Genomic DNA, 12056 nt, shown 5'->3' on the forward strand with positions numbered 1-12056 from the left:
AGTCAGGCACTATTCTAAATGTTTTACATATATTGACTCAATCTTTTTAAAAATCTTATGTAATAGAACTATTATATTGACTTTACAGATGCGGAAAGTGAGGCATCGGAAGATTAACTAATTTACCCAAGTTTCCATATCTCTTAACAGAGCTGGAACTTGAATGCACCCTGATAATTCAGTGCTAGGCAGGGCATTTTTGTTTGGGCCATTTTCATTGAAGGATCCCTTCAATGCTCAACTGGAGTCATAGTAGCTTAGAGTTGCCCAACAAATGAGCAGGTCTATTTCTGGAATCCCCTGTTTGGGAGACATTGTACACCAAACAATACTTCAAGAATCTTCTGGACACTTCTGCATAGGAGAAAAGGCTGAGTCCCCTTGACATCTGATGTGCTGCTCTGATGTCATTGTTAAGTCCCAGCAGCCTCCCTAGGAAGAGTAAACAAAATCCTTTCTAGTAATAGATGAACTAAGTGAACAAAATTGTTTGTTTGTTTATAAGAAGCTTGAAGGTTTGCTTTTTGTTTTTTTGTTTTGCTTATCAGAATCACTCTGAAGGCTTTGTTAAGGTTGGCCTAAATGCTAAATAAAGGGCCTTTTCTGGTAAGACTGGTTACCTATGTCAAGTAGGGTGGCTAAGAGTGGTTATTCATGAGACAGATTGCTTGAATTAACTAATCCCTAACTAGCTCTATTACTTTAGGTAAGTTATATAACCTCGTTAAGTATTCAGTGCTGTCATCATCATCATCATTATAATTATTATTGCCAGCAGATGAAAAAGCTATTGGTTATTAGTGATGTAAAAAGGGAGGTATATGACGTAGCTGGCCTGAGACACTGTTTTTCCCAGGGCTTCAGGTAACAGCACTGTGAACACAAGTCCATCATGAAGGTCTTTTGCATATCCTGGTGAAGAGAATGGCTCCACTGAGAAGGCTGAGGAACATTAGATGAAGTAGTATAGTGTTGAAACGCACTAGTCACCTGGCCTGATCTTGAAAAACACCACTCACTGCATTTAATTCAAAGTGTTGTGTAGTAGTTGAAGCCCTATGCAGGTTATAAGGCTGCTGGAGATGGTTTTGCAGGATCCTGCTTTCATTAGGCTTCTGTGTTTTGAGAATGAATATGGCCATAGGCTAGAAGGGGATAGGGATAATTCCCTTCAGCCCTCTCTCACCAAATAAAAGTATTTAAGAAGGTACATAAGAAAGGATAAGTCAGTGTTGCCTGGTTGGCTGAAACCAAGCAAGATCAAAGAAGGTACAGAGTAGAAGAAGTAGTCACTGCAGGTAGTGTGCATTGGGGTTTAGGGGTTGAACTCATCCCATTTTAGAAACTGTAGGTTCTGGGGACACCCTGGGTATCATTTTTAAAGGACATTTAAAGACTTTAAACAACACAGGAGGAGGTTACTTAAAGGAGTAGCTAACTGACTACATATCTTTGTAGAAACTATTAAAAAAAAAAAGCCTTGGCCCCTTCTAGGTAGCTCAGTTGGTTAGAGCATCGTCTGAATAAGCCAGGGTTGTGGATTCAATAGTTGGTCAGGGCACATATAAGAATAATTAGTGAGCTCTGTCTGGTGTAGCTCAGTGGAGCGAGTGCTGACCTGTGACCAAAGGGTTGCTGATTCGATTCCCAGTCAGGGTATGTGCCTGGGTTGTGGGCCAAGTCCCCAGTGGGGGTTGCACAAGAGGCAATCACACATTGATATTTCTCTCCTTCTCATTCTCCCTCTTTTCCCCTCTGTCTCTAAATAAATAAATGTGGGGTTTTTTTAAGACTAACTAGTGAATGCATAACTAAAGTGAAACAACAAACCAATGTTTCTGCCTGTCTCTTTCAAATCAAGAAGTTTTTTAAAAAATGTAAAGCCTTTTTGGCCCTGGCTGGTGTGGCTCAGTGGATTAAGCACTGGGCTATGAAGCAAAGGGTGACCAGTTGAATTCCCTGCTAGGGCACATGCCTGGGTTTCAGGCCAGGTCCCCAGTAGAGGATGTGCCAGAGGCAACCACACATTGATGTTTCTCTCCCTTTCTTTCTCCCTTCCTTCCCCCTCTCTCTAAAAATAAATAAATAAATAAATAAAATCTTTAAAAAGAAAAGCCTTTTTGGAGCATATCTATCTGGTTTGTCCATCTATATTTTAAAATTGTATGTATTTAATCTATACTCTGAACAGAATCTGTTCTTCTCTCTTGGCATTTAGTAAATCAGCTATCTTATCTATATTACCAGTTTCATAACCTGACTTTAAAGAGGCTTTGTTTTAACATCAAAATGTTTTTCTGTAAAAGTGATGAAAACTTGCTTTCTCAATGAAGGTTTTTGCTTTATAAATATTTTATTTTTTCAGATTTTATTTCTTTATTTTCAGAGAGAGGAGGAAGGGAGGGAGAAAGAGTGGGGGAAAAACAATGAATGTGTAAGAGAAACATGGATGTATTGCCTCTCACACACCCCCTACTGGGGACTTGGCCTGCAACCCAGCCATGTGTCCTGACCAGAATTGAACCGGCAACCTTTTAGTTCATAGGCCAGCAAGCACATAATCCACTAAGCCTTACCAGCCAGGGCACTTTATAAATATTTGATTTTTGTTAAGGATTTTCTTTTAAATTTACATCAGTTCATACTTGCAATTGTCACTTTCTTTTTTAACTTTATTTTTGATAACTAGTAAATTTTTCAGTCTGTTCTTTTAGCCCATAATTTTTAATCTTAATATTTATCTTTTTTTAATATTAAGCAGTATCCATGATCTACTTTGTTTTTAAATCTCTAAACTCACTGCAAATAACTAGACTGTCATTACCTGGAGCATAGCCACACTGTTGTGTCACATGGCTCTGGATGTCTTTCCTTTGCACCAGTGTCGGTGATGACCCATTAGGGCATTCACTTTGTTTTTCCAGCTGCAGAGATGAGTTTGTACTGATTCACCCACATTTCTCACCTATCCTGCTTGTGACCAGTGACTTTCTGTAGACTTTGTACAACTAACAAAGATTTGAGATATAATTTGTGTCCATAGAATTTAGAAATTTACCCTCCCTCCAGCTATTCCTAATTATGTATCTGTCTTCACACAAGACTGTGAATGCTTTTGAGGAGGATACCACATCTTTGTGCATCCAGTTCCTAGCTTACCACATGTCATTGTCACCCTCTTCATTATCATCATCATTGACTACTGTGCTAAGGACTTTACATGTCTCATTTAATTCCTCTAACAACCATATGAGGTAAATAATGTGGTTATTCTTATAGGGATGGAGAAACTGAAGTTTAGAGAGGTTAATTAGTCTAAGATTAAGGGACTCAGTCCACTTTTTTAACCAAACTGGACAAAAGCCATTATGGATACAGACTTAATGTTCATCTTATTTGCATCACATTCAAAATGGCAGATCTAACTAGTCACAAAAACTATAGATGGAAATAAATTGGACTTGCCTACCAGAATTTATAGTGTATCCAAGAAGTTTCTAGGAATTAATGTAGGTAAACATTCATACAGGTACTCCTTAATTTATTTATCAGAGGCCTTTATTCTCATGTTCATTATGAGTCAGGTGCTTTTCCATAAAATACTTAAATTATAGATTATGTCCCAGACCATCCTATGTAAAGCTATGAGCCAAATGACCTAAAAAAAAAAAAAAAGATGAATGCCTATTCTCTCAATAAGAAGATTCCCCACCAGAAATTTTGACCTACTTGAACATATAAAAGTTTAGAAAGATCTCTTGTAATATATAATTTAGGGACAAGTACATACATATTTAAAATCATGTATCTTAAAATACATTAATCTAAAAATATTGGTACTACTTTTCAAGAAATAATTTTATTCAGCTCTTCATGGTCTTCTTCATTAATGTCTGTCACCTCTAGAGCCACTCTTTTGTCATTTCTATGGCATGACTGCAAGAAGGCTGTAGGACAGAGGGGGTAGAGAGGAGTCTGCCAAGTGCAATCCAAACAAAAAGGGCTTCAAAAGAGGGGAGAAGTGGCTGGGGACGCTCTCCATCTGTAAGCATGGCTCACATTCACATTTTCCTGGGAGTGGAGGGTGCCTAATTGATTCTTCAAGTAGAATCCAGTCCATTTGGTTGAATGATGCCTATAAAAGTGACTCACTAACTTACTCCATTCCATTTTACAAAATATTTTAAATGTGCCTTTAAAATATAGTTTCAGAGTTCTGTCCTAAGTGTTTTCTACCTTTAGCCAAGTGCCTATTTATAGATAGTCAAGATAATCATGTGTTACCTGAAATGGGGGTTATGTTAATGCCTTTGAAGGCTTAGCACTAGTTAGGGGTCAACCCCATCCCATATGTACTTTTTAAAAAATGCTAAACTCTAAATAAATATAGTGAATTTTCTCACTTATAATTTTCCCATGAAGACTACTTCCATGTTTTTTGTTTTGTTTTGTTTTGTTTTCTATCTTGTTTGTGCTTAGTTCGCCTTTTGAGAAATCTGGCACTGACCTTTGGCATAAAAAGGCTCTTCAGCTCTACTAAGGAATTGGTACAGGGAGACTGCTGTTAGTTTTCAACCTTGAGAAATGGCTTCTTCTCACTATAAGTTTGTTGGGGGATGGTACTTTGGAGAAGTTTCCTCTACCTCCTCCTGTAAAAAGTATATACATAGAAGTCTGTCAAGAAGTTATCTGCACAGAGATGTTACCCTGAATCTCCACATTGTTTTACTAAATGGGTAAATGAAAGGTGTGTTTAATTTGAGGGTGTGTTCGTTTTTATTGTACTTAAACAAAAGGAGACAGGATTTTCCCCAAAATGTATATTCTTAATGCTATGATAAATACATCATGCTGAGCAAATAGTTTTAAGACAACTGCTGCTGAAATCATCAATAAAGGTTATTAGCTTTTTGCATATTGATTGCTGTTTGAGGATATTCTTGGAGTAGAAACATTTATTATCTGTTCTCTTATATAGTAAAATTTGTTTTTATAATAAAGTTCTATTTCCTAAGTTTAAAATATTTTCTAAAACTGGGGCACCAGAGCCCTGCAGTAGTGTTGACTGTGGAGTGCATGTGTTCATGACCCCATGTAACTACAATAAATTCATCTTTCTCATATGTTAGATAAATCTGCCAGATTTCACCTCCTTCATTATTATGTTTTTCCAGTTAGTTAGACACCTTCATGTGTCTCTCTGTTGTAATATATTATGTCTTCCAAAGGTCATATTCATGTAATCATACCATCAGGACAATTTATAATGGCAACTTTTTTGTTTTGATGTTTGGTTTGGCCTTGCTGTGTTTGCTGTGTGTGCCCTTTAAGGGCCATATCTGATCACTAGTCAGCCATCTCTGCTGTGGGGCTGTGGCAGGAGTTCAGCATTCTTCAATGTTTTCATGGTGGAAAATCTTCGATTTGTTTATATGTACAATAGTCTGCTTCTTTGTGTTTTCATTCTTTCCTATTTATCTTTTTTCTAGTTAAAATTGTATTGTCCTTTATTTTGCATTTATATAAGAATTCACTATCTAAAAATAAATCTTTCTAAATAGATAATTTTATGGTGAAAGATTAATGAGGAAAGTTAATTGGAACATAGTCTTCCAAACTATGCTTCAAGATTTTAGGTTTTTGACATCACTCTTCTTTTACTCACTTGAAAAATTTACATTGAAAACACTATTTTTGAAAAAAATAAATGAAAACTATATAAAAACTTGTGGATGAATTCTTGAATGAAATTAAACCTTAACTTTAAATCTTTTTTTCTTTTAGGAAATGATAAATAAAAGTGGTAACTCTAGTCAACTAACATGTATGAAATATGTAGTGCTCTGTATCATGCTGTTAAGTGGTTTTTGTTAACTGTGTGATAGGAAGAATGTTTCAGTCATATTTACATAGTTACTTTTCCTGCCATTGTCATTATTCTTGATTATTTAACAATTTTTACAAATCATATTCCAGCTACACTAATTGATTAAAAGACAAAACTGACATTAATTGAAGACATTGTATTGTCAGAAAAGACACTGTGTTCCTGGAGGCAGAATAAACAGAAGTCTATAAGGAAACAAAGTAATGTTATGGTGATATTTTTATTGGTTATATATTCATAACAAACATGAGGCACTGTGTTTTAAAATATAATAACTCAGGCAATCTTCCACATTTTACTAACTACACTGACTTGTAGTTTTTCCACGTTGTTTAAATTTCAAAGTGGTCTTTGATAGTACATGTCTTAAATTTTTCAGTTCATAAAATTTTTAAAAAATTTTTGAAGTATCAGTGTCTGATCGTAAGGTGATAATATAGTGGTAAGTACAAATCAAAAATAATTTTGAAAGAGAGTAATCATGTAAAGTGAAACAAAAAATGATTTATGGCCATTTTATAAAATAATGACAGTCTTCATTTTAAGCTACAATGTAAAGTGCTTTATTTTGAGATTATGTATTGTGGCAGAAGCTAAAACTGCCTTTTTTCTAACAGTGCCAGAATACAGCCTCTTTTTCTTTTTGCACTAACAAGACTGCTTTACCACCACAGCCCACTCTAAGTAATTAAATCAATCCTTTGTACTTACCGTATTCTCCTCTAGTGACGGTACTAGATCTGATTATATGCTTCATGCATATTCAAAGTACTGCACTGACAGCTCTTTAATGAGCTCTTACTTAATCAGTATGAACAATGTTCATCTTGTTCTTTTTTTTCCTCATGCATTAGAGCTAGGAACAGTTGGGAAAAATGAAACATCCAGCATTCATTTGAAAAATATATTGTACTTTGAAAAGTGTCTAAGCTGAGGAAGTTGCATTCTGCCCTTTAAAAGTCTGATGGACAAATTGGATTACTAGTATTGGATTAAATAACAAATGGTTAGAGGAGAAATGAAAAAAGCTCACTGTGATCACAGGCTTTAATATTTTTTGTTACTTATAAAGCTAAAGGGGTCTTTAACCAGTTATTAAAGTCAGGATTAATTTGTAATGGTTTAACTTACTGCCTTTTAAAAGCTTTTTAAATTTAAAATTTTTTAAATCCCTAAAAACAGTAGCATAATGATGTATTAGGAAAAAGTTTAATTTTTTTATTATTCAGTTAAGTATAGATTTCCATCATTGTATACCATCTCAGATAAGAGTTACATAATTGATTTAACCTTAACTATGGTTTTCAGTTAATTTATATAATCTCTGTAGCAATATGTAATATGTCTTTAAATATTTCTTACTGTTAGGCTTATTTCCTTTTGAAACATAAAACTCTTATATTACTAGTTATTTCCTAACAATTAGGGAAGGGGGATTTTTAGTCTCACCTAGAAATCATAGGCATGAGTCAAACTGAAAATAACATAGGACCACATCAATATTGTTATTGTCAAGATGCAGTCTCCCATTGAAGAAAATGATGTTAATTTAAGAGTAGGCTAGTTGCTTCTAGTATTCCCTGAAAGCCTCAATTATAGGTTAAGTTAAACTCAAAACAAAGTTTTAATATGTCTGTATTTTTAAAAGATACTTAGATTATGAACACAAGAATTAAGTCTTTAATCAGAAAATAAAATGTCATAAAAACTGCACCTATTAATATTGCACACATGTGTGATTTCAGTGATCAAAAAGAGCTTCACCAGGGCACAATTGGCCTTTTTCCAAATTGCAAGCTTTTTCTCAGCTTTTTCTTTTTACTCTTTCTTCTTTTGTTGCTACCCAGGGATTTGTTCCTATCGCAGCCTATATCACATGACTAGTGTCAAGACATCACATGGCCTAAAGTGAATACAAAACCAGCTACCCTAAAAGAGAGATTAAAAATACTGTAAAACAATAAAGACTTGTTCATACTCTAAAAAAATCTATCCTGTCTGCTCTATAACATAGTTTTAACAGCATTTAATGAAGAGACACATATCCTCACTATTCTCCCTAATGATGAACAACAGATAGCTATTTTTACAAGGATTCTCTGGAGTATATGTTTAATCTTTTGAACCCCAAACAGCTCTTTTTACTCTATTTTCATTCTGAATTTTACTTTCTATCAATGTGGAAATAGTTAATTAAATGGTACATCCATAATTTTGCAAGTATTAAAAAGAATGAAGTAGATCTTTAAACATAACAAAAGCATATCACTGGGCAATATACAGGGGTGGGCAAAAGTAGGTTAATAATAAAGTTAGTAAATAATATAATAATTAATAATAATACAAGAATAAACTGTTTCATGTACTCACAACTGTAAACCTATTTTTGCCAACCCCTGTATGATATGATCTCAGTTATGCTAAAGAAAAGACACCTGTATGTATCTATACATGAGTTATATCTGTGTGTGATAGCTATGTTGTCTGGAAGGAGATACGCTAAACGGTAATAGTGCTTACTTACTTCTGGGGAAGGGGAGTAGAGTGGGGAATTGGGAAGGGTGAGGTTGGTGAAAGAGGACTTGACTTTTTACTCAGTTATACTGCTGTACTGTTTGAATTTTTTAAATGTGTTTGAAAGGTGAAAGAAAATATCTTGCTTAAAAAGAAAAAGAAACCTTAAGAGACGTACCTGGGATATTGAGTCTTAGCTGTGGGGTACTTAATTTGTTATTAGATACTTTAATTAACCCTGTGAATCTATACAGAAGGTGGACTGAAGTATTAAATAATGGCCTAGCAAAACAATAAACAATGGGTAAAATTCAAGGGAAAAATTATAAATTTGACTAGGTACACTTAATTTGAAAGGAGAGTAGGTAACAAGGTGGGAGGTTAATTTCTTTTTTAGTATGATTGTGGTCTACTTCTACATGAATAATACCAAATATGTACTATATATTATAATCCTTGATGCAGTGGCCTTGGGGGAGGGCAGTAGTGTAGATAATGGGGTGGGTATTACGAAAAGTGAATTTTAAATGTGCAGTTAGTAAATTTATAATCTAAAATGTTACACCATCTCTCTTCTCAAATGTTTTGTGATTTACTGACATTATTATGTTCATTATAATGTGCTTTTTCAGATAGCTATAGGCATTTTTTATAACCTGGTCATTTACAATGTATTTCAGATCATTTACAAGAGTTTACCCTATTAGGGATGATGACTTCCAGAATGGTATATGCACTATATTTTTAGTTTACTTTGGGAGAGAAAATTAAGAAAAATGCAAGTCGTTACAAGTAGAAGCTTTCACAAAATCTCTGGACTTCTCTGATCTTCCTGCTAGTCTTGTAATTCTCATAATGATTTAAAAAAATTTTTTTATCATGACCACATGTTTGTCAGCGCCATGAGTTTCTCATCGAAATATAATAACAAATCAGCCCCTGGGGAGGATTTAAAAGTTGGAACCCTTTTGTATGGTCTATAGATATGTTCAGGGGGACTGAAATATACATTCTGAATAATACCAGCTTTAGAAAATTGAATTTAGAAGATTATGAATTTTTAAATATCAATTTCTTTTTTCAGGCCTTGGACTTTAATCTTACGTTGTTGTAAACTGTTTAATTTGTACTATCGAGGTAGCCGAAATGTTGCATGTTAAAAACAATACTTCTGCTAAACTGTTATTTGCTTCTGAATGTCATATAAGAAGAAATAACTCTTCCTGAATTATAGGAAGGAATACAGAAGAAGAAGAAGCTATGATGCAGGAATGGTTTATGTTAGTTAATAAGAAAAATGCCTTAATAAGGAGAATGAACCAGCTCTCCCTCCTGTAAGTATTCACAGCTGCTTTTTTCCCTACAACATTGATGGATCTTAGGCTTTTTGTTACTGTTTGAGGTTTCATATTTATTAGGCCTAATTTTTTTCTTTCCTTAGAGTTACAGTTTATTTTATATGAAAGAATAGTATATAACCAGTTTTCATCTGAACAGTAAGAATTTTAAAATAGTGATACTAAAAAAGTTCATTATACAGAAAGCCAATAAATATAAACAGTTTTTGTATTTAAGAAATAAAACTTTGTACACAAAAAGGTTTGATATAAATGGTTTAGAGGGGGAAAAGTAGAAATTTATTTAACATCAAAGTTTAAGTCAAAAATTAAAATAACTCTTAATAAAGACAAAAGTACCTTTCTCTTCTACAGATGATGTTACCCTAAATTTTGGGATAAAAGATGAACGAGTTACAGAGAAGTGACCTTTTAATGACTATAAAAATTACAGTAAAATGTAGACGAGACCAAATGTAAGCATTCTTAGTCCTTAGCATTTAGTTTACTATAGGACTTAATGGTTGTTCCCTTTTGCTAACTAGGAAGGTTCTTATATTATGCCACCTAGTTTGGGAAGAAACCAGCTTACTGGTGTTTTATTTTAGTGAGAACAGCTATTTTTGTCATTTCTGCTATGTCTGAACTTGATAAAAGAGTTATGAAGAAGTACAAAAGTTAACTAATCCCAGATTTTTAATTGTCACCATGTTAAATTTGCACTATCAGTATTGTCATGTTTCTTGTATTTGCACATAGAGTTCTAGACAAAAGAGTGTTGCGAACTCTGAAAACCATTTACAAAACAGTCTTATACCTGGCACTTAATACAAGAAGCTTTGAAGAATGAGACAACTTATTTGCAGATTAAAATATACCTCTGTGCAATTCAAAATTGAAGGGGAAAAATAATAGCCCTAGTAAATATTCAACCTGAGGAAGGTTTTAGGTTTGTGTATCATTTGTTTGGAGTAGCTTAAAGTTCAAGAGAAAAGTCAGTTATGAGTCCTAAAATCAATGTAACCTAAAGGTTCTTTTAAGTGTTTAATGATTTAGTAATTAGCATATTGATGAACTTTTGCCACTTGCCTAGGGAAAAAGAACATGATTTAGAACGACGGTATGAGCTGCTGAATCGGGAATTGCGGGCAATGCTAGCCATTGAAGGTAAGAAATGCTATGGTGTAGTGAGGTACGTGAGGTGTCAATTGTCAAGAGAGATTTTTTAAAGAGTGTAGATTTTTTAAAGAGTGTAATAATACACTTCTGGTCTCCCTAGGTGTGGTCTGACTAGAGACCTACAGAATTTGCAAATAAATGCCTTAGAATAAAAAAACATTAGTTATATCACACCTAAGGACCTTGATTCAGGTAGATAATCATTATGCCTGCTATTAAACACAGCATTGTCTTAATGTTTGTCAGTTAGCTTAAATGTCAATAAAATGAAAAATATGAGGACTTAAATGATTTAGTTACATTTTACTATGTGCAGTTTAAAGTTTTTCCACTCGAGAGGTTTGAGAAATATTTATCATTTTGATTCTTCACATTCAGACTCTAAATTTTACCTTAATATTTAATTGATGTCAACCCTGAAAAATGGCACTATCCAATCTACTATAGTTCTTAAGATTCCAACTCCTATTAAATGATTACTCAGGCAAAGATTGGCATAAGATGGAAATGAAACACTTTCACACTTTTTTCACACTTTTCAAAGGTTTTAAATGAATTATGTACTAATCCTAAGCATGGTTCATAATATCAGTAAACATCAGCTAGCTTAACTATGGCATATACTATAAGATTTTTAAAAAATTATTGTGTGTTTTAGAATGCTGTTCTTATACTTAGTTGAAAATGTTTCATAGTTAAAGATGTCTGTCTGCTTAAAAGCTAATCCTTTGGGCTCTGTAAAATGGACCTTTTGTCTAATCAATGCAAATTGATTTTCCTATTCTATATTGACCTCTTAACCCATTGACTGTCCATGGTAATTTCCTTCTTTACCTGATAAGGTACCTGATCTATAATAAGTCAATTCTAATTAGTTCAAAAACTGGAAATTTAAGTTTGTAAAAGGAAGACAAATGAAACCATATATTTTTACAACATTATAATTAATACTGTTATTAGATAAAATACATGCTTATTTATCTAAATAGTATCTCACACATTTATAGGAGTTTTATTTTTAATTACTTTTATGGCTCCTAATCTCACTTAATAAATGTGACTAACAATACTTACATATCCTCATTTGGAAATTAGACTCATTTTTAAAGGTTTCAGATAGCTAATTTTCTTCAAGTGGC

At 33.6% G+C, this 12056-nt stretch overlaps 1 protein-coding gene across 10 annotated transcripts in view; it reads left to right on the forward strand.

Annotated features, from left to right (window-relative positions):
- The window catches only part of EHBP1 (EH domain binding protein 1), a 375639-nt gene that overhangs the window by 357053 nt on the left and 6530 nt on the right, over positions 1-12056 (forward strand). For all 10 annotated transcript variants that reach the window (XM_053667020.1, XM_053667021.1, XM_053667023.1 and 7 more), the window contains 2 exons: positions 9636-9735; positions 10832-10905. In XM_053667020.1, the coding sequence (XP_053522995.1) occupies positions 9636-9735; positions 10832-10905 (174 nt within the window). The remainder of the gene's footprint in view (positions 1-9635; positions 9736-10831; positions 10906-12056) is intronic.

This window comes from Artibeus jamaicensis, unplaced genomic scaffold (assembly GCF_021234435.1).
Source record: "Artibeus jamaicensis isolate MK-2021 breed Jamaican fruit bat unplaced genomic scaffold, CSHL_Jam_final contig_465, whole genome shotgun sequence".
In the NCBI taxonomy this organism is placed as follows: Eukaryota; Metazoa; Chordata; class Mammalia; order Chiroptera; family Phyllostomidae; genus Artibeus; species Artibeus jamaicensis.